The sequence below is a fragment of the Prionailurus viverrinus genome, chromosome D1, assembly GCF_022837055.1.
Source record: "Prionailurus viverrinus isolate Anna chromosome D1, UM_Priviv_1.0, whole genome shotgun sequence".
NCBI classification, from domain to species: Eukaryota; Metazoa; Chordata; class Mammalia; order Carnivora; family Felidae; genus Prionailurus; species Prionailurus viverrinus.
In genome coordinates this window covers 114,162,359-114,189,854 of record NC_062570.1, presented here as the reverse complement: position 1 = coordinate 114,189,854, position 27,496 = coordinate 114,162,359, and the positions used below count along the sequence as shown (strand labels likewise).

General features: G+C 64.0%; 2 protein-coding genes across 2 annotated transcripts; both read right to left on the bottom strand.

Annotated features, from left to right (window-relative positions):
• Positions 1 to 410: 410 nt before the first annotated feature.
• Positions 411 to 8,145, bottom strand: IFITM10 (interferon induced transmembrane protein 10; the record flags this gene model as incomplete). The annotated part of the gene is made up of 3 exons (XM_047823966.1): positions 411 to 1,035; positions 6,605 to 7,057; positions 7,933 to 8,145. Coding segments are annotated over 3 exons (816 nt in total), but the record flags the coding sequence as incomplete, so codon positions are not given.
• A 3,898-nt stretch (positions 8,146 to 12,043) lies between these two features.
• CTSD (cathepsin D) lies at positions 12,044 to 22,213 on the bottom strand. The gene is made up of 9 exons (XM_047823623.1): positions 22,034 to 22,213; positions 19,885 to 20,044; positions 17,524 to 17,647; positions 16,931 to 17,049; positions 15,743 to 15,963; positions 13,778 to 13,900; positions 13,255 to 13,399; positions 13,072 to 13,170; positions 12,044 to 12,918 (listed from the first exon to the last, which is right to left on the bottom strand). Exons 1-9 carry the CDS (start codon positions 22,099 to 22,101, stop codon positions 12,751 to 12,753), a joined length of 1,227 nt encoding a protein of 408 aa, XP_047679579.1. The 5' UTR covers positions 22,102 to 22,213; the 3' UTR covers positions 12,044 to 12,750.
• Positions 22,214 to 27,496: the final 5,283 nt, after the last annotated feature.

The following is a 27,496-nucleotide window of genomic DNA, read 5'->3' as shown; positions in this document are numbered from 1 at the left end:
CCCTGGGCCTGGGGGTGAGGTCAGCAGGCCTTCCTCCTTCACTCTGCACTTGAGCTGCCCAGACGTCCTCTGGTTTCCCAGACGAGCCGCGACCCCGTGCCACGAGGGTTCTGCTCCCTCCCCGGGAACACGCTGGTTTTCTCCGCTCTAACTTACAGCTGGGCAGACAGCTCTGTTCATGCTGTCTAATCCTCGAGAGGACTCGTGTTTGGGGCACCTTCTGCCAAAGTCCCCCTCGGTCCCCTTGCACCATGGGCAGAAGATTGCCAGGTCACGGAGCAAACCCTCCCAGGCGGTGTTGGCACTGGGGGGGGGGGCCTGAACCGCCAGGCAGGGCCTGAGTGGGGCCCCCAAAGCTGCCAAATCCACCCACCCCCATGCCCTGCTCGGCCCTGGGACAGAGGCTGGGCTGGAGCCAGACAGGTATTTTATTGAAAGTTCACAGATACAAGAGCTCTGAGCAGGGTCACAGCTTGGAGGAGGTGGGGTCAGAAAGGAGAGAGTGAGTCCCCAGATGCTGGCAGCCCCCCCAAGCCGGGGAGCTCTCACAGAAGCCCTTCTTGCTGGGTGTCGGGCCAGAGGGGCCCCAGGAGCCTGGGTGCGGCACAGGAGGGCGGGGCGGGGGGCAGCCGCTGGAAGCCAGGGTGCGGCAACACAGGGAGAAACCCAGACCCCGGGAACGGGCAGAGGCAGAGAGGGTGGGCTGGCCCGAAGCTCGCTGCCCCCTTACTGCGCGGAGCTTCTGGCGGCCTCGCTGCCCGCTTCACAGCTTCGGGGGGGCCCCAGGGCCCGCGCCCTGCTCTGCCCCAACCACACACCGCATCCCGTATCGCGTCAGTCATGACAACGGACGTGTCTCGGGGCTTCGTCTCCACGGCCGGCGACCTAGTAGTCGGTGAGCGGGTACCGCAGGAAAATGAAGACGAGGATGATACAAGAGGCCGCCAGGGCAGAGCTGGTGATGTTGAACAGCCGGGCGGTCTTGGCGTCTTCCACTGCTCCATTCAGGTCATTGAGAAGCTTCTTGTCTCGAACCTGCAGCCGGAGGGGGGAGGTGAGGCCCGAGGCCAGAGACCAGGGAAAGGCAAATACGGGTATGGGGCACCTCTGTGCGGAGGGCACCCGGGAATTCTTTGTGGTTCTTTTTGCAACTTTTCCACGTCTGAAATTATTTAAAATAAAACAGGACTGTTTAACAATACTGTACTATTCGATCGAAAGTTACTGAATCAAGGAGGCGGTGGGGGGGTGGGGTGACACCTGGGTGGCTCGGTCAATTAAGCATCCGACTCTGGATTTCGGCTCAGGTCATGATCTCCCGGTTCATGGGTTCGAGCCCTGAATCGGGCTCTGCACTGTCAGTGCAGCCTGGGATTCTCTCTCCGATTCTCTCTGTCCTTCCCCTGCTTGAACTCTCTCTCTCTCTCTCTCTCTCTCACACACACACACACACACACACAAAATAAATAAATAAACATTAAAAAAAAAGAAAGTTGGCAAGAGCAGATTGTAAGTGTTCCTACCACCAAAACCCCCACCAACCACAAAAACAATAATTATGTGAGGTGGCAGATGTGCTAACGAACCCTCTTGTTACGATCATCTTACAGGATGTACGTGTATCGAATTGTGACGTTGTGCATGTTGGACTTCTCCAATTTGTAGGTCAACTGTAGCTCAATAAAGCTGGGATCGACAAATGAATTCACAAGACAAAGGAGAAAGTTGGTCTCAGAGAGTTATATGATCAGCCAATGGAGGTTGTAAGTGTGCCCTAGTCTGAGCGGCTCCTTAATCTAAAATTCACAGGGGTTACCTAAGAATAGGCACTAGACAGAACAGGCAGTGGGCCCCGTGGTCTCTGGGAAGGGATGTTAAGATACAGGGAAGATAGGGGCGCCTGGGTGGCGCAGTCGGTTAAGCGTCCGACTTCAGCCAGGTCACCATCTCGCGGTCCGTGAGTTCGAGCCCCGCGTCGGGCTCTGGGCTGATGGCTCAGAGCCTGGAGGCTGTTTCCCATTCTGTGTCTCCCTCTCTCTCTGCCCCTCCCCTGTTCATGCTCTGTCTCTCTCTGTCCCAAAAATAAATAAAAACGTTGAAAAAAAAAAAGATACGGGGAAGACAGTGGGCAGAGCTGGACCCATTTCCAAGATTCTCTGGTTGTGAAGAGGTGTTCCCAAGGAGGAAGCCACCCTCACGCAGGGTAAATCCTAGGATTTCCCTCTCTTCAGCACTTTCTCCCTCCACAAAGTCCAAAGAAGCGTAGTTGGATTTGTGGATGGATGAGAAGGGAGGGAAAATAGAAAAAAATGATAGTGCATGGGTCATATGGATGGATGAGATGACATAAGGGATAACAAGGTGAGAGTGAGCAAGGGTGAGTGTGAAGACAGGTACATGATGAATGGATGCACGTGGCTCAGCTAGAGGAGCAGTGGAAAGAAGGGATGCTGTCAGCTTGAAGGATGAGTGGATTTATTGGTGTGCTGGGTCACAGGATGGATGGATGGCTGACATGTAGAGGTGGTAAGTAAAGCAGGGAAAGCTACTGGGGGGAAGTAAGGTTAGATGAACAGTCAAGTGAACTGATGTACAAAATACATGGGGACGGGATGGGGCAGAGTACGGAAGGGAGGAGGAGGCAAGATGAACATGTATAAACAGATGAATAGAGGAGTGGGTGACTATTTGAATGGGTTGAAGGGAATAAAGGAGCAGGGATCAATGTATAAGGGATGGTGAATGGATGGATGGATGGATGGATGGTGGATAGACAGATGGATGGATGGACAGATTGATGGTTGGTTGGATGGATGGATGTGTGTGTGGATGGGTGGATGGGTGGATGGATGGATGGATAGATGGATGGATGGTGGATAGACAGATGGATGGTGGACAGATGGATGGTTGGTTGGATGGATGGATGTGTGTGTGGATGGGTGGATGGGTGGATGGATGGTGGACAGATTGATGGTTGGTTGGATGGATGGATGTGTGTGTGGATGGGTGGATGGGTGGATGGATGGATGGATAGATGGATGGATGGTGGATAGACAGATGGATGGATGGACAGATTGATGGTTGGTTGGATGGATGGATGTGTGTGTGGATGGGTGGATGGGTGGATGGATGGATGGATAGATGGATGGATGGTGGATAGACAGATGGATGGATGGACAGATGGATGGTTGGTTGGATGGATGGATGTGTGTGTGGATGGGTGGATGGGTGGATGGATGGTGGACAGATTGATGGTTGGTTGGATGGATGGATGTGTGTGTGGATGGGTGGATGGGTGGATGGATGGTGGACAGATGGATGGTTGGTTGGATGGATGAATGGATGGATGGTGGATGGATAGATGGGTGGGTGGATGGATGGATGGTGGATGGATGGATGGGTGGGTAGATGGGTGGATGCTGTTGACATTCAGAAAGCAGGTAGTGGGCAAATATGTATATACAAAAACTGACACAATACCCCCCCCCCAATCAATTTTTTTGACTTCCCTGTCACTGGGAAGTCCACAACCTCTTGGGCCCACATGGAACAACCACCATATCATTATATCTGCTCCTCGTCTCCTGCCCACCATCCCTGCCCTGGTTCAGGCCATGTGCCCCCTTTCCTGGACACCACACTGGGACCCTAGCTTTTCTCTGCCCTGGGGCTTCTCTCATCCTCTTCCTTCATACTGGCTGCAGATTTCATAGCTCTGGTCATATCTTCCCTTCTGGGTCTTCCACATGATGACATCCAAACCCCTCACATATTTTTCCAAATCCTTCACTGCATGGCCTCAGTCTGGCTTTCCAGGACTGTCGTCTCGCCCCCAGAGAATATGGGGGCCTTGCAGTTCCCCCCAGATCGCCCCACCCTCATGTCCTAGTTTATATCTGGAACACCTGTCACCTCACCTGCCCTTCAGAGCCCAGTGAAGATGATGCTTCCTCCCGGAAGTCTCCCACTCTGGACTCCAAACTCACCCCAAACCAGGAAGGAAATATTCTTTTTCTGAAACACCATGACACTTACTCCACCTTGAAGGTGCCCTCTGTCCACCTACCCCCTCGTACAGCCCTGTCTGACCCCTACAGTGGCCGGCCCTCCTCGGCACCAGTGACAGCAAGATGGAGGGATGGGTCTGGTTGGGTGGGCAACCATGCCTGGGGCAGGGGAGTGTCGCAGACCCAGCTGGCATCAAGGGAACAGGCCCACGTGGGTGGAGACAGCGGATGGACAGGCGCCCGTGACAGGGACACAATGTCTGCTTCACACCCACCGAATGCCAGCCTCTGCCCCGCTCACGCGTGCTGACTTGGGCGTTGTTTTCATTTCTGTTTGTTTTGTGAGCAGACACAGGAACCAGCTCAGAGGAAGGTGGTTTGTGAAGAGCTCACCCCTCTTCAGGGACCAAGCTGGGACTTCAGCCAAGGCCTTCTGACCCCAAGTCCGTTAGGCGCCCTTGGAAGTGCCCATGACTGGCTGCAAATAGCGTCGGGTGCAGCAGGCCAGGAGACAGCTGGATGGACAGATGGACAAGCTCCCAGGTGCAGGAGCCCGAGTCCGCCGCTCCTGCACCCCCTCTGCCCAGGCCAGAGACAGCTCACCTTGCACACTCCTTCCCCAGAAGCCCCGGGCCTTTCTGCCCTGGCTGTCCCCCAGGAAGGACGTGGGGGAGCAGCCCCGGGGTGGAGGCAGCGTGATCTCCCTTCCACCCCTCAGAAGGACCAATTCCTGCCCACCCGGTCAGAGCACAAATCCTGCACCATTCAGAAGTCTGTGACCTACCTACAACCTGCACCAGATGGGCCTGCCCTGTGCCAGCCGGCGCCCACAGCCGAGCCAAGGGGAAGGGGGGGACAGCTTCCGGACAGGAGCCCACGCGGCCGGACCCGTGTCCACAGGCCATCGTCAGGGCACGGCAAGAGGGCCCCAGGGGAAGCAGAGCGTCACCAGCTGCCCCCACCACGATGCCCTCTGCCTGGCACTGTTCTGTTGGGGCCAGAGCTGGGGTTGGCGTGGGGGCCTTCACCCCTAATCCCCAGGGGCCCCTTCCGGTGTGATTTCACAGCACACACAGGCACACGCACGCACACATGCGCACAAAGTCACGTACCACTCACCCACACACTCACAAATATATGCACACTCACGCACGCACACGCGATGCAATGAATTACACGCACACCCACACCTGTATACACTCGCACACATATGCACACCCATACACACGCACACTCACTTATATACATGCACACACGTGAGCCCACACATAACACTCACATGCACAAATATACACACGCATTCACATCCACACACATGCACACATGCAATTACACTTACACATCCACACCTACACACCTGTGCACACGCGCATTCACACCTACGTGGGCACACACGCTCGTGCATCCATGCACACTCACACACACTCATTCACACCACACAGGCCCCACATGGCAGAGGCCCAGAGCTCCGTGCACCAGCCTGGAGGCGAAGGTGTGCCTGGCGGTGGGGGACGCTGACGAAGAGTCAGGAGGTCGGGAGAGCCAGGCGGCTGGGGCATGTGATGCCAGGGGCAGGGGTGGGGCTCGAAGATGCGCAGAGGCAGAGCTGTGTCCAGGCTGCTGTCCTTCCCCCCTGCAGCCTCCCTGGCCCAGACCCTCCTCTCCCTGCAGCCCCACATCCCACCGCTGCCCACCCCCCTGCCCCCACCTCACCGGGCGGCTGCAGTCGGTGATGTGCACCTGGCCTCGGACACGCGAATCCAGGGACAGTGACCTCTGACTCTACAGGAGCCAAACCCGTCCGGAGTGACAGGGAGGCGGGTCCTGCTGCTTGGGTTCCAACAGCCCCTGGCTCTTCAGTCCTTACACACTTGCACAGGGCTCCTCACCTCAGATGTGAGTGGGTCACAGGCCCCTTCCTGCAATCTGGGCCCATTTCTTTCCCCTCTGCCCCAGGGACGTGGGGTCCTGTCTGCCTGGCACCCTGCTCTGCTCCCAGCCGGCTCCTCTCCCAGCAGTCAGGGGCTTCCCAAAGTTGTACGCACTCAGGGTTTGTTGGGGTCATGCCTCTCTCCCCCTGGACACGCCCCCCTCCCCAGCCACCAGGACGGACGTCTAGAAAGAGTGTGGGAGAAGGAAGGCAGAAAGCAGTGACCTTGTCCACCGTGGTCAGAGACCCCGGCTACCGTGGCCTCCTTCTGAAGGTCTGCCTGGTTTCAGGTTCCCCTGTGAGGGGCCCGAGCCGTCCTCCTGCTGACACGGGAAGGGTGCTGAGGGTCTGCATCTGTGTGCTGGCTTCCCCCCACCCCCCGAGTGCCCAGGGGCAGCTACATCTGAGTGTAATTCCCACGGCCCAGCGGACAGACCGAGCCCCGAGTCTGCACCTTGAGGACTAAGCTGGCTGTGTAGAGAACCCAGTCCTGCGGCCCCCGAGCCCCGTCAAGACGCCCTGGAAGCTTCCGCAGCCCAGGATGGGGAGGGCAGCCCCTCCCTGCGGGCTCAGAGCTGGCCAGCATCCGCGTGTCTCCGGATCCTGCGAGGCGGCCCCCACCTGCCGGGACCCGCTCCTCTGCCCCCCGCGCCCCTGCCCGGCTCACTTTGAGGGAGTAGGCCAACGCAATGAAGCCCAGGCAGCAGAAGTTGAGGTAGACGAAGTTGAAGATGGACCACAGGTAGTAGTCGTTGACCTCGGTGGTGTCCGGGTAGACCTCGATGACCGTTGTGGGGTTCGTCATGGTCTTCTTCTCGGCCAGGTGTTTGCAGGCCTGGGGGGCGCCAGAAGCCCGCATGCTGTCCGTCTTGCTGCTCTTGGATTCCATGGGGAACAGGGTGGGCGCCATGGGGGGCGATGCCGAGGGCTCAGGGGCCGGGGCCGCTGGAGCCTGCAGAGCCGGGGGCTTGGACACGCAGGCAAAGCAACCCTTCGGGGAGCCTGCCGGGGGCCTCGGAATCCAGAAGGCCCCGTCCAGGGGGACTCGGGCTTCCTGGGCGCCGTCCGTGGTGCTGGCCGGGGCTCCCAGCGGGGCTGGGCACTGGCCTGGGCCCTGGGCCTGGAGGCGGGGGGGAGAGGAGGAGGGAGCTGGGTCCCGCCCGCCCTGCAGGGCTTGCCCTGATGTCCTGCAGCATCTCCCCTGCAGACTCTAGAGCAGCCCCAGAGGAGCTGGAAATCCCCGCCGAGGCCGCCAGCCTGCCACCTGCCTCCCCCACCCACCCCAGGCACCCCGGTGCCACAGCCCTTCACAGCAGCCTTGGCAGGAACATCGGGGGCTTTTCATCACTTTGCCATCTGCGCACAAACATTCACCCACTGACACACAAGAGCACCCCCCCCCCCGTACCCAGCAACGCCCCAACCAACACGCTGTTGCAATAAACACAGCACGCCAGCGTCCCAAACACCCCGGTACACGCACAGGGCACACAGACCCACGATGACGGTGTCTCGGCCACCATCTGGCAGAATGAGCAGAGCCCTCTGGGGCACCTGCACGCTGACGCCCCTAACACATCGGACACCAAAGGCTCCCCAGACCCTGGGCACGCTGTGCACCGAGATGCCAGGGAAAAGCCCTGCCCTGTGACACGCAGGTTATACACACACAGCCACACAGGATCCGACGCAATCGCCCAGGGATGGCAGCGGGGCGACTGCAGGGGCTCCAAACTCGCGCACGCCGTCCCCGCCCCCAACCCCGGCCCGGCCCAGAGCGGCCCCGGGACCCCAGCACACGCTCCCAGGGAGCCACCCAGCCCGCGCCACAAACAGGCGCGCAAGGACACTCTGCCAGACGAGCACCCCTCCGGCCAGGCACCGAGACGCTCGCGCCCTGCGCCCCCACCCCCACCCCCGCAGGGGTCTGTGGCCGTCGCCCCGCCGCCCGGGGCCGCCGGGGTCTGAACGGCCGCGCGGACGGCGCGCCCTCACCTGCTGGCGACTCCTGGGCGGGCAGGCGGATCCCTGCACCGCGGTCCGCGCGTCCTTCCGCCGGCCCGCGGCTCGCTGTCTGCCCGGCCGCTCCGCGTCCCGGCGGCCCAGCCTCGGCGGGGGGAGCACGCGGGGCTGGCGGCGCCGCTGTCCCCGCTCCTGAGCTCCCTCCGCAGCGCCAGGCCGGCCGCGCGGCTGCAGCCCCAGCCTGACTCACGGCGCCGGCGGCCGCAGCCACCTCCCCGCCTCCTCCCGCCCGCAGGGTGGGGGCCTCAGGCACCGGCCGGAAGCCGGACCCTGGGGAGGGGGCGCAGAGCCGGCGGGGTGAGGGTTGTGGGGGGCTTCGGGACGGGTCCTCCCACAGGGCCACCCGGTGTCCTCTCCTGCTGTGTCTCCCTCGCCTCCCTCCCTGTCCCTCCCTCTTGCTGAGCCCCCAGGCCCGCCCCTGTCTGTCTCTCCAGGAGGGACCCTGGGGAGGGGGCGCAGAGCCGGCGGGGTGAGGGTTGTGGGGGGCTTCGGGATGGGTCCTCCCACAGGGCCACCCGGTGTCCTCTCCTGCTGTGTCTCCCTCGCCTCCCTCCCTGTCCCTCCCTCTTGCTGAGCCCCCAGGCCCACCCCTGTCTGTCTCTCCAGGAGGGAGCCCCTTCATCCTCCTGCTGTCCCCCTCTGCCCCACCGTGGCCACCGGCAAGGCTGTCTGAGCCCTTCCCCTCCGCTGCCCCCTCTCTGACTGCTGTGTCCCTCCCCTCCCCACATGTCCATCCTTGCCCCTCCTGGAGTCCTGGCCTCACCAAGCACCCAGCCCACGCAGAGCCCCCGGTACTCTGGCCCGTGCCCCTCACCCAGCCCAGCCCCCATCTGCTCTCCTGTTCTCGTGCATCCCTTGCCAAAACCAAGCCCCTCGAAGGCCCCAGGTCCCCAGCTGTAGCACCTGCCTGAGCAGGGTGCACCTCACTGAGCCCCCATCCCGTTCCCCACCTCTGCACAATCCTGCCACTAACCAGGTCCCCAGCCCCAGAGGCCACCAAGTCCAGGCCTTCCCTGAGCCGTGCTGGCTGGCCCCCATGTGGCCCTGTCCTTTCTGGGCCCACCCTCGTGGAAGCTCCAGACCCCCTTTCCCCAGGTCTGACCCCACACAGCCCAGCCCAGAGCCCCGAGCCCCACCTCCTGAACGTGTATTCCTCATACAGTCCAGTCTCCAAGGCCGTGACCTCTCACCCGTTCGTCCCCTCTGCCCATGGGGCCAGATGTCCTTGTCCAAGCCCCTAATGACACTTATCTCCTTGGAGACAGGTCCACTCAGCTGCCCATGCCTCTCTGCCAGCCCTGCCTGGACCACCTGGGCCTGGTCCCCTGCAGATGCCCCTTCCCCTAATCAACACCGGCCCACCCAGCCCAGCCCCTTCTGGGAGCCTCCATTCATGCCACACCCTCTCATTCCCTCTCACACTTGTCCCCAGCTGACCTCCCCTTCCTGCAGAAGTCCCAGCGGGTCCGTCTGCAAGGGAGAAGCCGCGGCCCTCTTTGCCTCTCCCGGAGCCCCTCACCTCACCATGTAAGTGCCCTCCCAGCTGGGTTCTCTTTACCAACCCACCAGCCTCGACAGACTCCAAAGCCCTCCAGAAGTTGTGTCTATGCACCGGGGCCCCAGGTTTCCTTCCCCAGCTCCCTCCAAGTCCCTGTCCTCCTCTGAGGCCCTGACTGCACCCAGAGCCTCTCCTCTCCTAAAGCCCCCTTTTCCTCTGACCAGCTCAATCTGGTCAATCCGCCGTCTCCACGACCCTCTCTCCTCTGAGCCTGGGCCTTCCCAGGGGCCCCTTCTCTCCGGGAGTCCTTGCCCGCCTCTGCCCCAGTCCTCTGCCAACCCCCTGCTCTCCCCGAACCTCTGTGTGCTATGAGCCCTAGGCCCTCTCTGAACCCTGGACAGGCCCCACCCCCTCTGCAGCCCTCCCTTTTCCAGCCCCGCCCCCTGGCCTCCCAGGCCCAGCCTCATCCATGGCCTCAGGAACCCCCAGAACCTCCAGGAGGCTGACAAAACCCTCTGTGAGTGGGAGAGGTCCCAAGCACCAGGGCCACCCTCCATCCTGGCCCACGCCCTGGGCACAGCTGGACCCAGACCGAGAGCCCCCGGGCATGAAGGTGACGAGGACTGTGGGGGGACCAGGATTCAGTTCTCCCTCACGCGACACCCACTGCCCCCTTGACAAGGGCCCTCGCTTGGGGGCACCTGGACCCCCAGGCCTCAGGAGGCGCCTGACCTAAGGTGTGGCCCGCCTGCGGTCTGCAGCCACACTACCGGGTCCCCCGGGGCCCAGCACTGCCTCACCTGCCCCAGGCCCCGCCCCACCCTGCTCTAGGCAGGCAGGCTGCAGGCAGCGGCCAACAGAGCTGGTCTGCACAGGAGTCCTCCTGGCCCCCGGGGGCCTGCTCCAGACTGCCTTGAGGCTGCCTCCTTCTGAGGACCCCAGAACCCAGGGCGGTTGGGGGAAGGGGGCTCCAGCCCCCACGGGCCTCCACCCAGTAGGTGAAGGAAGGGGCTCGATTTGGGTGGGGTGTCCTCCAGGCAAGGGCAAGAGGCAGGAAATGCCCACTGGAGCCTGCGGTGCTGATGCAGAGCCCAGCAAGCCCGCCAGGAAGAGTGCCAGGCGCTGAGCTGGGCACCCCGTGGGTCTCTGCCAGGCCCCTGGCGAGGAGTGCCCTGTTATCACCCATCTTCCAAAGACAGACCAGAGGCTTAAGGTTGGTTGGACCGTAGAGGCTGGACCTGAGCCCGGAGTCAGACTCCGGAGTCCGGAGGACGCTGACCAGCAGCCCAGGCCAGCCAGCCGTAAGGTCCTGGCTCTGGGCAGGGGCGTCAGCACCCCAGTGGCCGGTAGGGGCTGGAGGCCCAGCCTGCGCTCATCGGGGGAAGCGTCGGGGGAAGGGCCGGGGGCATCCAGCGGTGCTGGTCCCCAAGTCCCAGAGAGGGGATGGGGGGGGTGTCCCGGCCGAGGGCCAGAGCTGTGTGGCAAGCGGCACGGTGGGTGGTGGGAGACAGAGCCCAGGGCGGCCGGCAGGAGCCGGGCAGTGGTGCAGAGTGCGGCCTCCCTCCCGGCCCGCCCTGATGCCAGGCCTCTCGGTGCACAAGGGCTCGGATGAGGCGCCCCCCCCCCCCCCCCCGGCAGCCTTGCCAGGCCCTGCGGCTCTGCGACTCCAGGCTCCCCACTCATGTTTCAGGCGCATGTTACCAGCCTCCCTGCGATTCTAGTCGAATGTCTGTTAAAGGTGCCAGTGAGGGCTCAGTTCTGGGGTGCGGCCCCCTGAGCCCCACGACAGCCACGCCCCTGAAGGCTGAGGGGGTACCGGCACGGTGCCACGTGAAACGTTTGCCGTTTCTTCACACCTGCAGGGGGTGGGCGCCCGGCAAGGGTCCGGAGCCACTGATCCCAGCTGCTCGCAAACTCCTATTCATCCCTTAAAACCTCCTGGCCGTGCAGCTGCATCTGGGTAGATACTCCCGAGGGCCCCTCAGGGAACTCCCAACAGGCTGGACCACCAGGAAGGTCACCTGAGGGATTCCTAACTGGGACCCCCGAGCCGAGGTCTCAGGACCCCAGGCTGGCCTGCCATGGTGCCGGCTTCGCACAGAGGCTGCATTCAGGTGCTGGCTGGGAGCCCCAGGGGGAGGCGGGGTGCCCTTGCCATCAGCCCCACGCAGGCGCCTGTCCTAGACTCTAACGGGTGTGCAGGGGGACCAGGGAAGTCCAGGGCCCCGCTGCTGGCGGAAAGCGCGGCAGGTGCTCACCTGGACCACTCTGAAAGCCCCGTCCTGCGGCCTCCCACCAAGGCCACATCCGGCTGGTCGCAGCCCCGGGCCTCACTACCAGCCCGCTCCCGGGCAGTGGCGTCTCAGCCTCGAGGCTGGGCGGCAAACCAAAGCCTCCAGGGTTCCTTGTGCAGGGCAGGGGGGCTGGGGTCTGGGAGCCAGGGCACCCCCAAAGGCCCCACCCCCACCCCGCCCCAGCCTGGCTGTGAGCCCTCTGAAACAGCCTCACACTGGCCACACTAGCTCCTTCCCACATCCGCATTCAGAACCTCCCTCCCACCAAACACGACACATGCCAACACAGAAAAAAGAGGCCCAAACAACTGTATTTTCACATCAACATTGGCTCCCAGCCACCAGAGACGGTGGCACCAGCCCCCTTCCCCTTTTTCCCCAACCCTGGACCCATGAGCGCCCTCCTGGACGAGGTCAAGCCCCAGGATGACCCCACACGTGTCACAAGGCTGGCTTCGGTCTCTGAGCTCCTACCCTTCTAACCCCTTCCTGCTTGTCCTCGGGCCTCGGCTGGCCCTTCCTCGACGGGCCCACGCAGAAGCACGGGTGGGGCTGGGACCCCAGGCCGGGCAGAAGAGGAACCCAGAGAACAGCCTGGCACAGGGTGTGGGCTCAGTCCAGAGGCTCTGCCTGGGCAGCCAGGCCCCCAGGGCTGGGGAGGCGGGGGACGACCCAGGGGACGGGTCCTGGGATACAAAGGGGCCGGCTGCAAAGCGGGGCCCGGTCGTCCGAGTTAGTGCAGCGGCTCCGCGCCGATCAGCCCACGGCTGCTGCCCGCACCCGGCCCTCCATCAGACAGACAGACAGACAGACGGACAGACGGGCGTGTGGGCAGGACTTCCACAACCAGGGCTGGGGAAAACCGCAGAAGAAATCGGCGGGCCGGAGGCGCCCGCAGAGCGGGGGTGTGAGTGTGAAAGTGTGTGGCGGGGCGGCCAGGAGGGCGGGGGCGGCCGGCCTCCTCCTCCTGGACTCCCTCCTCCGTGGCGGGCGCGGCGGCTACAGCCTGGTGGCCTCGGCCAGGCCCACCCGGTTCTCGTCCCGGTCGAACACGGTGTAGTAGCGGCCGATGAAGACGTCACCCAGGATCCAGAGCGGCCCACCAGGCGGGGGGATGTCCATACCCATGAAGCCGCTCAGGCATATGGTCCTCCCGCCCTGCGACACCTGAGACGGCCCTGGTGGTCAGCGCCCCGCCCACCTGCCCCTGCCCTGCCCCCCCAGCCCCCGCTGACCTCGAGCGTGTAGGCCTTCGAGGACAGCTTGTGCCCTGTGCCCTGGTGGTCAGCGCCCTGCCCACCTGCCCCTGCCCCCACTGACCTTGAGCGTGTAGTCCTTCGAGGACAGCTTGTACCCTTTGCCCCCCAGCTTCACAGTGACCTCGGGCAGGGTGGACACCTTCTCGCAGGGGATCATGTACTGAGGGAGGGAAGAGAGTTTAGGTGTGGCCGGTGGGGGGCGGGGGGAGGGCGGCATCCTGCCCACACTGCTGGGCCCACTCACCTCGCCCTGGATCAGCGGCACAGCCCCAATGGCCTTCTGCAGCTCACGCACCTCGTCCACGGGGCCCACCATGAGGGAGGTGCCCGTGTCCAGGATGGCCTCACAGCCCCCCTTGCACAGAGTCAGGCTGGTGCCCACGTCCACCCTGAGGGGGAGGAGGTATGAGGCCCCTGGCTGGGCTCGGGGTGGGGCCAGGGGGTAGGGGGTGGGGGGTCAGTCCTACCGCCAGGGCCGCCTGAGACCCCCGCCTTTTCAGTACCCTCTCTTCCTCTCCTTGGCTGGGGGTGGAGGTGGGCTGGGGCCCAAGAGGCTAAGAGCAGGTCAACAGCCGCCTTTGACATCATGAGCAGGGCAGGGCCCGAGCCCAGGGGCCAGGGGCTCAGCTGGGTGCCAGGAGGTGGGACAGGCACCCAGGGCCAGGGGGGGTCCAGGGCCCAGCACGCCCACTGCAGCCTCCCAGCCCCGAGAGCTGGAGCTGCCCAGAGGCCTGCTGCGGGGGGGCTGGGAGGGGCCCCACACTCACTGGTCCATGTGGACCTGCCAGTACGCCTTGCGGGTGACGTTCAGGTAGGACAGGGGGCCCTTGTAGTACTTGGAGTCCGTGCCACCCAGCATCAGCTCACCCCCGGGCTGCGCGTTAGGGTCCCTGGGAAGAGAGAAAAGAGGAAGTCGGCCACCCTTGCCCCTCGAGCACGGGGGACCCCTGCCCGCCCCCACACCAAGCCTCCGGCCTTAGCGTTGGGTGCCACCGGCACCAGCTGGAGCCAAGTCAGAAGCAAAGGGTGAAGGGTGGAGGGTGTGTGTGGGGGGGGTGCTGTCCAAAGACCCACAAGGATGGAAGGATCCGGAAGGGAGGGGACTTCCTTCTCCCCAAGGGGAGGGGCTCCAATCCCACACCCCGTGTGGCCTGCAGGCCACGAGATGCCGCCCAGACCTCAGGCGCTCCCGGTCTGCCAGCGGAAACGGGCCAGGGTCAAGGCAGCTGGCAGACAGGGAAGTGAAAGCTAGGAGCCCAAGGAGGGGACCCTCCCCTGCGTGAAAACAACACAAACCAGGGAGGGCTTGCAGGAGGCGGCACCGAAGTCAGCTCACTCCTGCCCTGGGGCCCGTGCACCTGCTGTTCCAGGGACGCTCTCCGTCCACATCCTCACCCAACTGCCCCCACCACCCCATCTCCGCTCAGCCTGCGCTGAGCACCCTCCCACCTTCAGACCCTTCTCCAGACTTAGGGTTTGAGCTCGCGGTCTTCTTCCTGGGCTGTCCCCACACCCAGAAAGCACCAGGCCAAACGTGGCCCTCCCTCTACTGCCTGTGGCCTCCAGCCCTCCCCCCTGGCCTTCACCTCCCATCACCTCTGAAATCCCAGACCACGACCTCCTGTCCGCTCCCCACCTGCAGCCCTGCCCCACCTCCCTGCCCTTGTCCGTCGGCCCCCACCCAGCACTGACAGCACTGACCGCACCGACCGCACTGTCTGTCCCTGGGCCTGGGCCTGGCCAACCTCCTGGGTCCCCTCCCCCTGTCCACCCACCCTGGGCCCGAGGCTTCACAGGAAAAGACCAGCCTCCAGGGGTGGCTCTGCCCGGCCCGGCCGCTGGGTATTTACACCGACCAAGCTCTGATCAAGGGACAGAGCGCAGCACCCAGGCAGGGGCCAGGCTGAGGGCAGGGTTCGAGCTGGCATTCAGCCAGAAGGGCAAGTGGGCAGGCTCTGGAGGGTGACGGCTCTGGGCGGGGGGGGGGGGTGAGGTGGCGCGGTGACCACCGGTGGTCGGCAGGGTTGCCCGCTCACACGCTGCCCACACGTCCAGGCCTGGCACACCCCCATCTGGCACCGCCCTGAGGGGAGAGACGAGGCCCCTGCACGTAGGTGACCCCACCCTCCGTGTGGGGCAAGGGCCACCAGGGTGGGGGCCTTCTCTCAGGGCGGCAGGCACAGACACACTGGGGGCTGCTTCCAGATGGCGTGACGGAGGCCGCGCTCCACACCAACCTTGGCCCACGGCCGCCTCTAGCAGCACCTGGCACTCAAGGCCCAACTGGGGTCACCTCCCGTGGAAAGCCCCCAGAATCCTCGTCTCCAGAGGCCCTGCTTCAGGTTGGGGCCCATGGCTTTGTCCCCTCTAGGCCATCAGTGACCCAGGGGCCACGTCTTCCTCTCATCAGGCCCAGGGAAAGCCGGGCTGACGGACCCAGGAGGAGTTGTGGTGACGCCCGACCGGGGTCCGGTTCTCCCCAGGCGGCCCGCTGAGCAAGATGCTGGACCCACAGCCCGAGCCGCTCCCGGTGGGAAGCCCGGGCTGTGCGGCTGCCCGTGGGTCTGCAAGAGGGCGGCCAGTCCCGCCTCCGGTCAGAGGTCAGAAGCTGCAGCCCGGCGCCTGGAGGGTGGCCAGGGAGGTGGTGGCCCGAGCCCCCTGCACTCAGCCACACCGAGCTGGGCAGCGGGGTGAGGACCGGGGCAGAGAGGGGGCCGGCCCTCCCGCCCCACCTGTTCAGGTAGAAAGAGAAGATGTTCTTCTCCACCAACTTCTGCTTCATCAGGTTATCAAAGACGGGCAGCACGTCGTCAACGGAGATACGGGGGTAGGCCATGCCGAGAATGCCGTCGAACTTGGCAGCGATGAAGGTGATGCCCGGCTGCTTGATGGCCTCACCGAAGAGCTGCCTCTCCACCTTGACGCCAGCCACGGTCGGGGCCTGGCAGGGTACCTGCAGGCCGGAGGGGGGTGGTCAGCGGGCCGCAGGGGCCTGCGGGGCCCGACCCCAGGTCCCGCGCGTGCGCTCACGGCCACAGCTCCAGCACCCGCTCCGTCCCCACGGAGCAGCGGTGCTCGGCCCCCGCCCGCCACTGCGCACCCAGGGCCTGGGACGGGCAGAGGGCCCGGGAGAAAGGCTGGCGGCACTGGTGGGACAGGGACGTGGGGTCTGTGCTGGTCGGGGCACCGACGGAGTTGGAGTCAGCTCAGAGGGCTGGGCTCCGTGCTCGGCTCTGGCCTCCTGGCCCCCTCCCCCCGCCGGCCCAGGCCTGCTCCTGCCCTTGGCCTGCTGGAACCCCATGACCCAACCCCATGACCCAACTCAGCAGACTTGAGGCCACGCCGCTCCTCCCCCACCGCGGGCCAGGCAGCTGACAGAGAGGCAGAGCAGGATGTGGGAAGAAACGTCTGTTTGGGGTTGACACCCTGCGACACCGGGAACAGGGGAGCGTGGCGGGCGACATCCTGTTGCGGACCCACAGAGTCCAGGAGGAGGGGACCCTGACAGAGCAGGTGGATACGGGGCAGGGGCAGTGCGCCTGCAGGAAGGTCCCCAGCCGCCACGGCCCTCCCCACCGTCCAGACAAGCAGGCCCTGGCGTGCCCTGCAGCCTCCTGGTCCGGCTGGGGCTTCGGGTGCCCAGACGGCCCTCCTGGCGTCCTCCACAGGGGCTCTGGCACACCTCAGCCCTCCCTGACCGGCTCCCCTGCCTGGCCGCCGGCCGCGAGGCTGGGAGGAGGCCGCACCGCCAATCACTCGCTCGCCTGCCGGGTCCTGGTTCCACACCCGGTGGCTCCACGGGTGTCGAGACCCTGGCTGGCCCACTCTCCCCCCTCAACGCTCAGCGGCCCGGCCCTGCGGTGGGGCCGGGGTCACGGGGAGCATCCCAGGGCCCAGGAGCGGCCTCGCCACAGACTCACCGACACGGTGTCCTGGCTCAGGTACCCGGAGAGGCTGCCGGAGCCGTAGTGGATGTCGAAGGACGTGCCATTCTTGACGTACGTGCTGGACTTGCCGCTGTTATACTTGTTGTGGAGCCCTGCGGGCAGAGCCACCGTCAGCCCGCTGCCCCCGCCAGGCCCTGGGCGCCTGCCACGGAGCCCCCCCCACCCCCGCCCCCGCCAGCCTGGGCCTCGGCCAGCGGTGCTCTGGCCTGGCCTCCTCCATCCTCGGCCACCCCGGGGCCCTGCACAGACACCTGGAAAGCGGGGTGCCCGGGGAGGGCAGAGGGGCCAAGCGCGTCTGGTGGGGCTGAGAGCTGGAAGCCGCACGTCGCCCAAGAGGGGCCGAGGCAGGGCCACCGAAGGCCCAAGGGCTGGCCTGCTGGCCCCCGCGCACGGGGCTGCCCCCGAGGTAGGGCGGCAGGACCCAGAGCCCGGGGGAGAGTGTGCGGCCGGGGGTGGGAGGGGGGCTGCATGCATGTGAGGCGGCGGCCAGGCCGCGTACCCACACCCTGGGGCCCTCCCCTCCCCGCCTGCTCCCTTCAGCCGCACGAGGCGGGGCTGTGACTCACAGCAGGCGATGTCCAGCAGCTTGCAGTGGATCGAGGGGACCCACAGGTTGGCGGAACCGGTGTCGAAGACGACCGTGAAGCACTGTGGGGGCGTCCCAATGCCGATCTCCCCGTAGTACTGGGCCTGGGCAGGGGAGGGGCATGCCTCAGGGCCGCGGCGTGGCGGGGGGCATCCCGCGTTCCCGCTGGGCCACAGAGGGACCACTGGTTGCCTTGGGAGTCAGACTCTGGAAGGCCCAAGTCTGAGGAGACACTGGAGCCTACCCCCTCCCGCCCCCCTCCCCCCCCAGCCGCTGGTCCCCATACCCTGGAAGACCCCTCTGCCTCACAGATCCAGGCCCAGAAGGGGAGACTTCTTCCCCAGGATGGGAGCCAAGTCACAGCTCGCCTCTGGGACCTCAGTTCCCACCGTGCCCTTGCCCCACAGGGCCAAGCCTGGAGGACTTCTAGGTGGAGGCATGCGAAAGGCCAAAGGGAGGAGGTGCACCCTGGAGACTGACAGTGTTGGCTCAGAGTCCCTCACTGCCTAGACTCCCTGCCTTCCCTGCTCTGAGCCTCAGTTTCCCCATCTGTACACAGCGGAGGAGGGGAGCCTGGGAAGCCCAGGGTACTTGGCTCAAGGCTCAGGTGACCATGAAGGGGGCACACGCCCCCTGAGCCTCAAACCTCGTCGTCGATGCTCTCATAGGTCAGAGGACACGAGGGCTTGGATGTGAGATATGAGCTTGAGGCCCCCCGGGTCCTGCCGGCCTGGGCGCCCCTGTCCCCTGAGAGGCGGCCTAGACCACAGGTCACCATGATATTCCGGCTCTGGTCCCTGTGGGAGCCTCTCTGCTGTCACTTGGCTCCAGGGAAAACCCACAGCTGCTGCCTCATGACCAAGCAGAAGTGTCCAGATATGGGGGGGCTGGGGGATGACTCAGCAAATGTGTGTGTGTGCCTGAATTGGGGGACCAGGAACCGGTCAGTCAGCAACCCCCCCCCGCCCCCCCGCCAAGTCCAGTCACATGCCCGTGAGGCCACAGCTTCCTGGCACTGCTGGGGCTCTGGCAAGAGAGGACAAAGGACGCAGCCACCTGTCCCAGCCACAGGTGGGCCAGAGGCTGGATGGCAGCAAGGAGCGAGGTCCCCAAGACTCAGGGGCAGGAGAGACAGAAGGACGCCCACCCGGGCAGCCCCAGAACCTGACCCCAGAGGCGGGACCAGGCCGGGCCAGCTCTGGCGTGCTATGTAGCTTATAAAACATCCCTCAAGGAGCACGGGGCAGGTGCAGGGCTGGCTGCTGGCCAGAGGAAGGAGGTAAGGAGGCGGAACTGGGTCGCGGGTGGCGCCAGGCCTCCCGGCGGGACAGGCACCCCCACAGAAGCTCCAAGGCAGTTAGTTACGCCTGGGCGGGCTGGCCCAGATGACCCACGAGGACCCCACAGCCTCTCGGGGCCTGACGCAGGCTCCTCCGTGCCCAGCTGATGGCCCTGGGCCCAGCCCGGTGATTTGCAGAGGGTGGCCCTGTCCCACAATCCCACAGACCGGCCTCAAAAACAAGGTGGCTTCTGGGGGGCCTGGGTGGCTCAGTCAGTCGAGTGTCCGACTTCGGCTCAGGTCATGATCTCGCAGTTCATGGGTTCGAGCCCCGCATCTGACTCTGTGCCGACACCTCGGAGCTTGGAGCCTGCTTCGGATTCTGTGCCTCCCTCTCTCTGCCCCTCCCCTGCTCGCACTCTGTCTCTCTCTCAAAAATAAGTAAACGTTTAAAAAAAAAATTAAAAATAAAAAAAGAACAAGGCGGCTTCTGAGGTCGGTGATGGTCAGCGGGACACAGGGGGAGAGGTCATGGAGGGGCCAAGGGCACCCCAACCCACCCTCACCCTACACAAGCAGGCCCTGCAGGGGAGCCGTGCAGACCCCCCAGAAGGACACAGTGCGAGTCCTCCACCTGGCAGGGGTGACAGGAGGGGCACTGCAGGGGAGGATGTGGCTGAGCAGAAGCCCCTCCCCCGCACCGAGCAGGGGGGTTCAGCAAAAGCGCTGAACGAGAGCGCTTGCCAAAGAGTATTTCGGGGGCGCCTGGGTGGCTCAGTCGGTTAAGCGGCCGACTTCAGCTCAGGTCACCATCTCGCGGTCCGTGAGTTCGAGCCCCACGTCCGGCTCTGGGCTGATGGCTCGGAGCCTGGAGCCTGCTTCCCATTCTGTGTCTCCCTCTCTCTCTGCCCCTCCCCCATTCATGCTCTGTCTCTCTCTGTCTCAAAAATAAATCAATGTTAAAAAAAAAGAGTGTTTCGTGCTGGCTTATCAGTTCCCGTCAACTCAGTGTTTGCCACCGACCGGGCCCCCGCCCCAAGTGGAGGAGACCCCCATACTCACGTCCAGGTAGTTCTTCAGTATCTCGGGAATGGGCCCCCCAGTCACAGCGGGCACTCCCTGGGTGTACTTCGAAATGGGGCCCTTGGCAATCAGATCTTCCACGGGGCCCCCCAACTCCGACATGGTTCGACGCACAGATGTGAACTTGTGCAGCGGGATTCTGTCAAGAGGAGGGGGCCCGTCAGGGCTCGCCTCCCCCTCTATACCCTCAGCCGCCAGGGGCTCCAAAAGCGCCCACCCCATCCCCGTCCCCCGCTTTGTGTCTGCTCTGGTCTCTTCTGGGACAGTGGCCCATGGGGGTCTGTTAGGACATCGGCGTCACAGGTGACCCATCCGCCTAGCCCTCTCAATCTGTTCTCCACAGACGCCCTGCAGAGAGGTCCCCACTTCCCCTGTGTGGCCTCTGGTTGGCCGTTTCCTGGCCACCAGACGGGACTCAAGACTGCCACCTCGGAGAAGCCCTCCTTGGCCATCCCTCACGTGACCCCGTTTCCCTCCAGGGCCCTCTCCAGTGCTGTAGTGAATTTATTTACTGCTGGTCTGTGCTCTGTCCCCACCACGGTACAGACCCCAGGAGGGCAAGGACTGCACTGGAAGGCTAGGGGTCCGTGCTCCCGGGTCTGCCTTCCTCGGAGATGCCCCAGGGCACCCCCACGGGCAGCCCCTGCCTCCCAGCCTTGGCAGTCTGCCTGGGCAGAAAGAGCACGGGGTTGAGGTCAGGTGTCCCGGTTCCTGTGCCTGAGGTCCCTCCCCCACCCGGACCCTTGGCTCCTCCAGGCCTGAAGCTTGCACCCCTGCTTCCATGGTGCAGGGGTGGGGCAGGAGAGCAGACCTGAGCAAACTCACACACCTGGATGACAGGTCCTCCCAGCCCAGGGGATTTGGGAGTTCAAGGTCACGGCTGGCCCTTTCCAGCAAGCCAAGGGCTGCTTCAGAAGATGGGACTCTTGTCTGAGACCTGGTAGGCCGTAAAAGCCCAAGGTCCTTGCTTGGGGGGAGAGGGGCACGCCCTCCAGTAACCCAGGAAACAGGCACCAGCAGTCCCAGAGGACGGGGAGGAGGTGTGAGGGGCTCTGGTTCAGCTGCCCAGCCCCAAGCAACCCAGGTTCAGTCCCCGGACAGCCACGCATCCCTGGAGAGCAGGCCTGTGGGTGGCGTCAGGGGAGGCTCCATTAGGGGCCACACGCCCCCAGGCCACAGCCCATGGTGCAGCCCTTTGGCAAGGCTGAGTCCCAGTGGCACCCCCCCCCCCACCCCAGCTCCCACGGCCCTATGACCTCACCCACCTGCCCCTGGGCAAAAGGCCCGCCTTGGAGTTGGAAGGATGCCTTCCCAGGCCCCGGGGCGGGGGGAAGGGGGGCAAGGGTGGGTGCAGGAGCAGAGGGGCTGGCCCACCACACCCCTCCCCAAGCGGGGGGGGGGGGGGGCTCAGGCTGCCTCGGGAGAGTGGGAGCGGGGGATGGAAGCGCCCTCCTCGGCCTGGCTGGCCCACAAGGCCTGGGGTTGGTGGCCTTTCCTGGTACAGGGGGGGGCAGGCCCTAGAGACCTGAAGAAGGTGTGGCCCTCACTAGAGCGAGGGCACAGGTGGAGAACCCCGCAGCCCCATGCCAGCTGCGCCCCTCACCCGGACCCTCTCCTTAGGCTAACTCCCTACTGTATCTGAGACCCCCGGGGGCCCCCAGCGCCCAGAAGGTCTCCCGGGTAAGAGCCCAAGACCCCAACCAAAGGCGACCGTGCCCAATCCACAGCTGGCAAAGGGCAGGGGGAGAAGCGGGAAAATGACTTGCCCAGATACACCTGTGTCTCCAGACTTCCACACAGGTGGGCCTTGAGTACAGGTGCCGCGGCCTCACCTGTCCTGGGGAGGCTCGTCGGCCTGGGTCTCCCCATCTTCCCTCCCGCCGCCTCCTGCCCGCCCCCCAAGGCAGACTCCACCGTGGTAGAGAAGAGGGGTCCCCGGGCTGGCGGGGGACCCCGGGTGAGGCCCTGCAGGAGGCCGCGCGGGCCGGCACAGCCCGCATTCCAGAGCGCAGGGCGTACGGAGGGCACCGGGGGCGCGGGGTGCACGGGAGGGTGCACGAGGGAGGGGTACACGGAAGGGGGGGGTACACGGAGGGGTCGCGGGGTGCACGGGGTCGCAGGGCCTCACCTGATGAGCGCGGCGGCGGACGCGGCCAGCAGGCCGAGAACGAGCAGCAGCACGCTGGGGGGCTGCATGGTGGTGGCGGCGGCCGGGTCGGACCGGAGCGCCCAGAGGTCGAGCGCTTATAGCCTGGATGACGGCGCACTTGGCAAAGTCAGCTGACCGGACTGTTTGCACCCGGACCGGTCACGCGGACCTCGGCCGGCGTGCGCGGGGCGGGGTCTGGGCGGGGCGGCCCCGGCCGCGTTCCCGCCGGGCCCGCGCACGGCGCTCGGGGACGCGCACGCAGGCCTGCCGGCGCCGGGGGACGCGCGCGCGGGGCGGGAAGGTGGCTGCGAGCCCCGGCTGCGGGGACCGGGCGCTGGGGCTCTGGGCGCCGGCGGCCGGGGAGCCTCCGGAGCCTGGGGCTCCGTCGCCGCCGTAGACACGCGGGCCGTGCGCCGCGTGGGGCCTCTCAGCCTTTCCGAGGCCCCTGCTCCACCTTCCTGCCCCCGCACTGCACCCGCTGCACCGCCCTCCTCCCCTCCCTCCCACCGTTCGCCCAAGCTTCTACCGCTCTCACTCTTCTCAAGCCCGGGGTCGTCCCGACCTCATCGCCTCGCAAGTGTCCACCTGTCCTGCCGGGGCCGCCCTGCATCCTGCTTCCTCTGGGGGCCCACTGGCCCTTTCCAGGCCCCATCTCAAAGGACACCGCCCAGTGGGATCAGATGAGGAACAGGTCTCCCACCTTGAGCAGCTCAGGTGGCTTTCACCAGCCTCGGAGGGCTGAGAGAGTGAGTCCCTCGCTGGGGCCACAGTGACCCGCTGAGCTCCAGGACCCCGCCACATCACCCAGTCGTGCCCAGCCTGCTGTCGGAGGGCAGGGCCACATCCCGCTTCTCTGCCCTCACTCCCAGCCAGAAGGAGGACCGGGCATGAAGGAGAAAAGGAGCTTGGATGGGTCATTTCCGAGAGGGTCCATGTCAAGAAGGAAATAAATCAGAGGAATGTGCTAGAAAGTGACCATTGTTGAGAGCAGGCCTCTCTGGGATGGTGATATTTGAGCAGGATGGGAACAACGAGGAACTTTCACAAAGGGACTCCCCTAGGGCACTTTTTCTTGAGTGCCCCACTCACAGGGGGCAAACAGGTTCTGTGACCCCTGAATAAATCAGGACCCTGACCCCAGCCAACACCCTCCCACCCGGCTTGGCCTGATGGCCGCAGATGAGTGTCCACTGCCCTGCCCTGCCTCCGCACTCAGCAGGTCTACACAGTTGACCTGGGCTCATCATCTGGTGTGGCGCCGGATATGGGGACTCAAGCCAGGACCGAAGCAGGCAAACATCCTGCCCTCAGAGTCTGACCCAGGCGCGTGGGTCCAGGCCTCGCCCCATGCAGGCCCAAGCAGGACCCTTGCACTGGTCACTATCACCTCCCTCTCCACCCTCCCTGCCCCACCCCCAGCAGACCTGTCTTGGGAGGTCAGCTGGGCTCTGGATGGGCTGGACGCCGCGATCGCTTGAAGGTGGTCCCAGCTGGTGTCCCCCTGGGTCCCAGTGCCCACTAGCGGACAAGACCGTGTGTGTCCCATGATGCTCAGACACAGACATGTGAGAAACGACACCTTCGCAGGGTCCCATCTGCTTTACCCACAGAGGCATTTACAAGGCCGGTGAGGCCAGCAGCCGGTGTGGACAGGAGAGGCAGAGTGGCTGGTCAGAGAGGTCAGGGGCGTGACCAGTAGTCAGTTGTGCCGGCCTGAGACCCTTGGCTTTCCCCTGAGGACAGTGGGGAGCCGCCGGTGGCCCTTGGCGGAGAGACCGCGTGTCCATCCGTTCCGTGGGCCGCGAGGACGTTGTGTCTGTGCTGCTTGTTCCCACGATCCCCCAGCACCCAGAGCAGGGCCTGGCATGTGCCCACCAACAGGCGTTGGCCCTGAGTGGTGCTGGCTGGCTCCTGGCTGGTTTCTGTGCCCCTCCCCCACAAAGCTCTCCGCCATACCCTGCCTCCCTACCTCTCCAGCACCCGGGAGAGGCTCGGGGTGGAAAGGGAGCAGAAGGGGCTGCCCCCGAGCCCTGCGGCTGCTCCCCAGAGGGCAGTGCGGGGCTCCATCCCCGGTGGGCGGTGCCACAGGACCGCGTGGGCTGGGATCTGGGCTGGGCTGGGATCCACGGCCGGCACCAGACGGAGCTGTGTCCCCACCTTACACAGCTGCCCTGGCCCGGGGCCCTGTGTCCCCCAAAACCCTGTATAGCCTCAGCCAGGTGCAAGGGTCCCGAAGAGGGCCCCGTTCCCTGCCCCTGCCAAAGGCCAGGAGAGGCACTCCCCTGTTGGGCCAAAGGCAGTGGGCCCAGCACAGAACTACAGGGCCTAGAGGCATTTTGGTGCCCACTGACTGGGGGCCCCAAGGCAAACCTGGTGGGAACAGGTCTCCCAAGTCAGTCCAGCGGGTGTGTGTGTCCCAGAAAGCTGAACCCAGTGAAGAGTCCCGCGCGTGGTTCTGGTGTCTCTGGCTCCTAGTGGGTGGGGCCACGGTCTGGAGACTGTCCAGCCCGACCCTGGACTCTAGCAGGGAGAACCAAAGCCCTGACGGGTTGGTGGGCCTGGGTGAGTCAGAGGGTGAGAGCGGTTGGAAGCCACTTCCCTTCTTTTTTTTTAACTTAAAAAAAAGTTTTTTTTAATGTGTATATTTATGAGAGAGAGAACACACACACACACACACACACACACACATATATGTGTGAGTGGGGGAGGGGCAGAGAGAGGGGGTGACAGAGAATCCCGCACAGGCTCTGAGCTGTCAGCACAAAGCCCGATGTGGGGCTCCAACCCGCCAACTGTGAGATCGTGACCTGAGCTGATGGCTGACGCTCAACCGACTGAGCCACCAGGCATCCCTGAAGCCCCTCCCCTTGACCTCCTCTCCCAGGCCTCCCGGGTCAGCCCCTCTGGGACCTTAGGCACCTGTCTGTCTCTCCCCCGCACAGCTGTCCAGCACCTGCCACAGGCCAGGCACTGCTCTGGGTGCTGAGGAAATGTAGGGGACAGCACAGGGGACTCGGGACACAGGGAGGACTCAGCAGAAACGAGGAGGAACGAAGGGAGGAGCTCCTGAGAGCAGACTAAGGAGGTGATGGGTCGACACCCTGGGCAGGAGCAGGCTGAGCGCAGCGGGTGGGGGCCGAGAGCACGCGACGGTCCCGGGGCCAGAGAGGGGCTGCCCGGCTGGGTCACTCTGCTGTGCGGCCACCGGGAGGACCTTGTTTGCCTCGGAGTGGGGCTGAGCTGCAGGGAGCACGGTTGAGGGGCAGCACCTGCCGGAGCTGGGGGCGGAGGTTGGAGGCAGCCAGGGCTGAACGTAGACGGAGACTACGAGCCCCCCGACTCTGAGAGGTGAGGAGATCGAGAGGGAACGACAGCAAAGGAGACTGGGCAGGAGCGGCCAGGGACGGGAGAGACCAAGAAGGGACAGCCTGGAAGCCGGACGAAGACCAGCCGGAGGAGGTGGCGGCCGGCCGTGTCAGCCCCACCGCGGACCAGGTGCAGGTTGGGATTGCACGCCGACCACTGGATTTGGCAATCTGACCTTGAGGAGAGCAGTTTCAGGGAGGGGCTGGGGCGTAGTTGTAAAGATCCAGTGGTGAAGACAGAGGGGTGTTGACACAGAGAAGCCAAGTAGACGGCGGGGACGGCAGGGTCCCACACACTGAGAGGGACGAACGTCTCCGTAAATGGGCAGGTGGACGGGAGGATGTGGGTCTCCCCCTCACGGCATGCACAGCCACCCAGTCCAGGGGGATTAGAGACATAAACAGTCAAGGGGAAATCCCCGGGGGGAAGAAGGCGGAGGAGAACATCTTCGTGATCTTGGGATCACGGGTTTCACCGACCGAGATTTGTTGTTTAAGTAGGAAATACAAAAAATGAGGCCAAACCTGCAAGAGACGTTATCGAGATGAGACGACAAACTGTACACGGAGGAACACGTTCGTAAAATACGCCCCTGGTAACGGACCGATGTCCAAAATGTGTGAAGAACTCCTTTTTTCTTGACATGTATTTCTTGGAGGAGGGGGAGGGAGGGAGGGAGGGTCAGAGAGAGGGGGACAGAGGATCCCAAGTGGGGCTCTGCACTGGCCGCAAAGAGCCAGACTTGGGGCCCAAAGTCGCAAAGCATGAGATCGGGACCTGAGCCGAAGCCGGACGCTCGACCGACCGAGACCCCGCTCCAGGCGCCCCAGACCGTTTAAAACTCAACAACAAGAAGATGAACAACCCGTTAAACAATGGGCAAAGACCCGAACCGGGACCCCGCGGAAGAAACAAGAACGCAAATAAACCCATGAAAAGATGCTCACGTCATGGGGGAAATGCACATCCAGACGACGAGTTCCGACTCCACACTTGTTAGGATGGCCGAACCCCAGCCAGCGACGGCACAAAACCGAACTTACGCCGACGTTCCGTCAGCCCTCACGCTCTTCGGCACCGGTTTACCCGAAGGAATTGAAGGGGTATGTCCACATGAAAGCCTGCATGTGGACGTTCATAGAGGCTGTGTTCTTAATTGCCACAACTTGGAAGCAACCGCAATGTCCAAGTAGGTGGTGAATAAACCGTGGTCCGTTCAGCATGGAAACAGAATGAGCTACAAACCGTGAAAAGACAAGGAAGCGTCTGGAATGCACCTCACTCCGTGCAAGAAACCAACCGGGTGCCCCAGACTGTGTGAACCCCATGCTATGACGTTCTGGAAAAGGCAAACCCAAGACGGTAAGAAGTTGTCCTAGGTCGGTGGCATCTCTTCAGGCCACATCCAACCGAAATGCACCCAGCCACCAAGTCGGGGACGAGGACGCCAAAGCCTGGAGAAGCTTGTCCCCAAGGCTGTGGAAGGGACGAACGATTCGTGACAAAGTCACACGATGGGGGCTCACGTCCTTGAGAATGACGAATTAGCATCACGCGCACCGCGAGGAACCCCTCAAACCCCACTGCACCCGTGGCCCTTCTCTCCCTCGCCCCCCACCCCTCAGTTAAAGGAGGAGGGGGGGGGCGCCTGGGAGGCTCAGTCGGTTGAGTGTCTGACTTCAGCTCAGGTCATGATCTCACAGTTTGTGAGTTCAAGCCCCACGTCGGGCTCTGTGCTGACAGCTCGGAGCTTCAGATTCTGTCTCCCTTTCTCTCTGCCCCTCCCCTGCTTGTGCTCGGTTTCTCTCTCTTTCTCAAAAATAAATAAATATTAAAAAATTTAAAAAAAAAAAGAAAGGAGGAGAGTGGGGACTCCCCGCTGGCTCTTCTCTGCCTTGGTCTCCCTGCCCCAGGCCAGGATCTCTTGCGGAGGCTCTGAGACCCCCCAGTGGCTCCCTGTGCAAAGCAGGCTGGAAACTGCCAGGCCCTCCCTCCCACTAGAGTTCTGGGCTTGCACTTGTGGCTTCCTGGACCCTCCCCCACCCCCACCCCGACCTAAAAGGAGGGTCTGAGGGT

Coding starts and splice junctions, on each gene's coding strand:
- CTSD (XM_047823623.1), bottom strand. CDS start 22,101: ATGCAGCCCCCCAGCGTGCTGCTGCTCGTTCTCGGCCTGCTGGCCGCG. Junction 15,964..16,930: donor TGAGCCAGGACACCGTGTCG/GTGAGTCTGTGG, acceptor TCCGGCCTGCAG/GTACCCTGCCAGGCCCCGAC. Junction 13,901..15,742: donor TTCTCTTTCTACCTGAACAG/GTGGGGCGGGAG, acceptor CTCTCTTCCCAG/GGACCCTAACGCGCAGCCCG.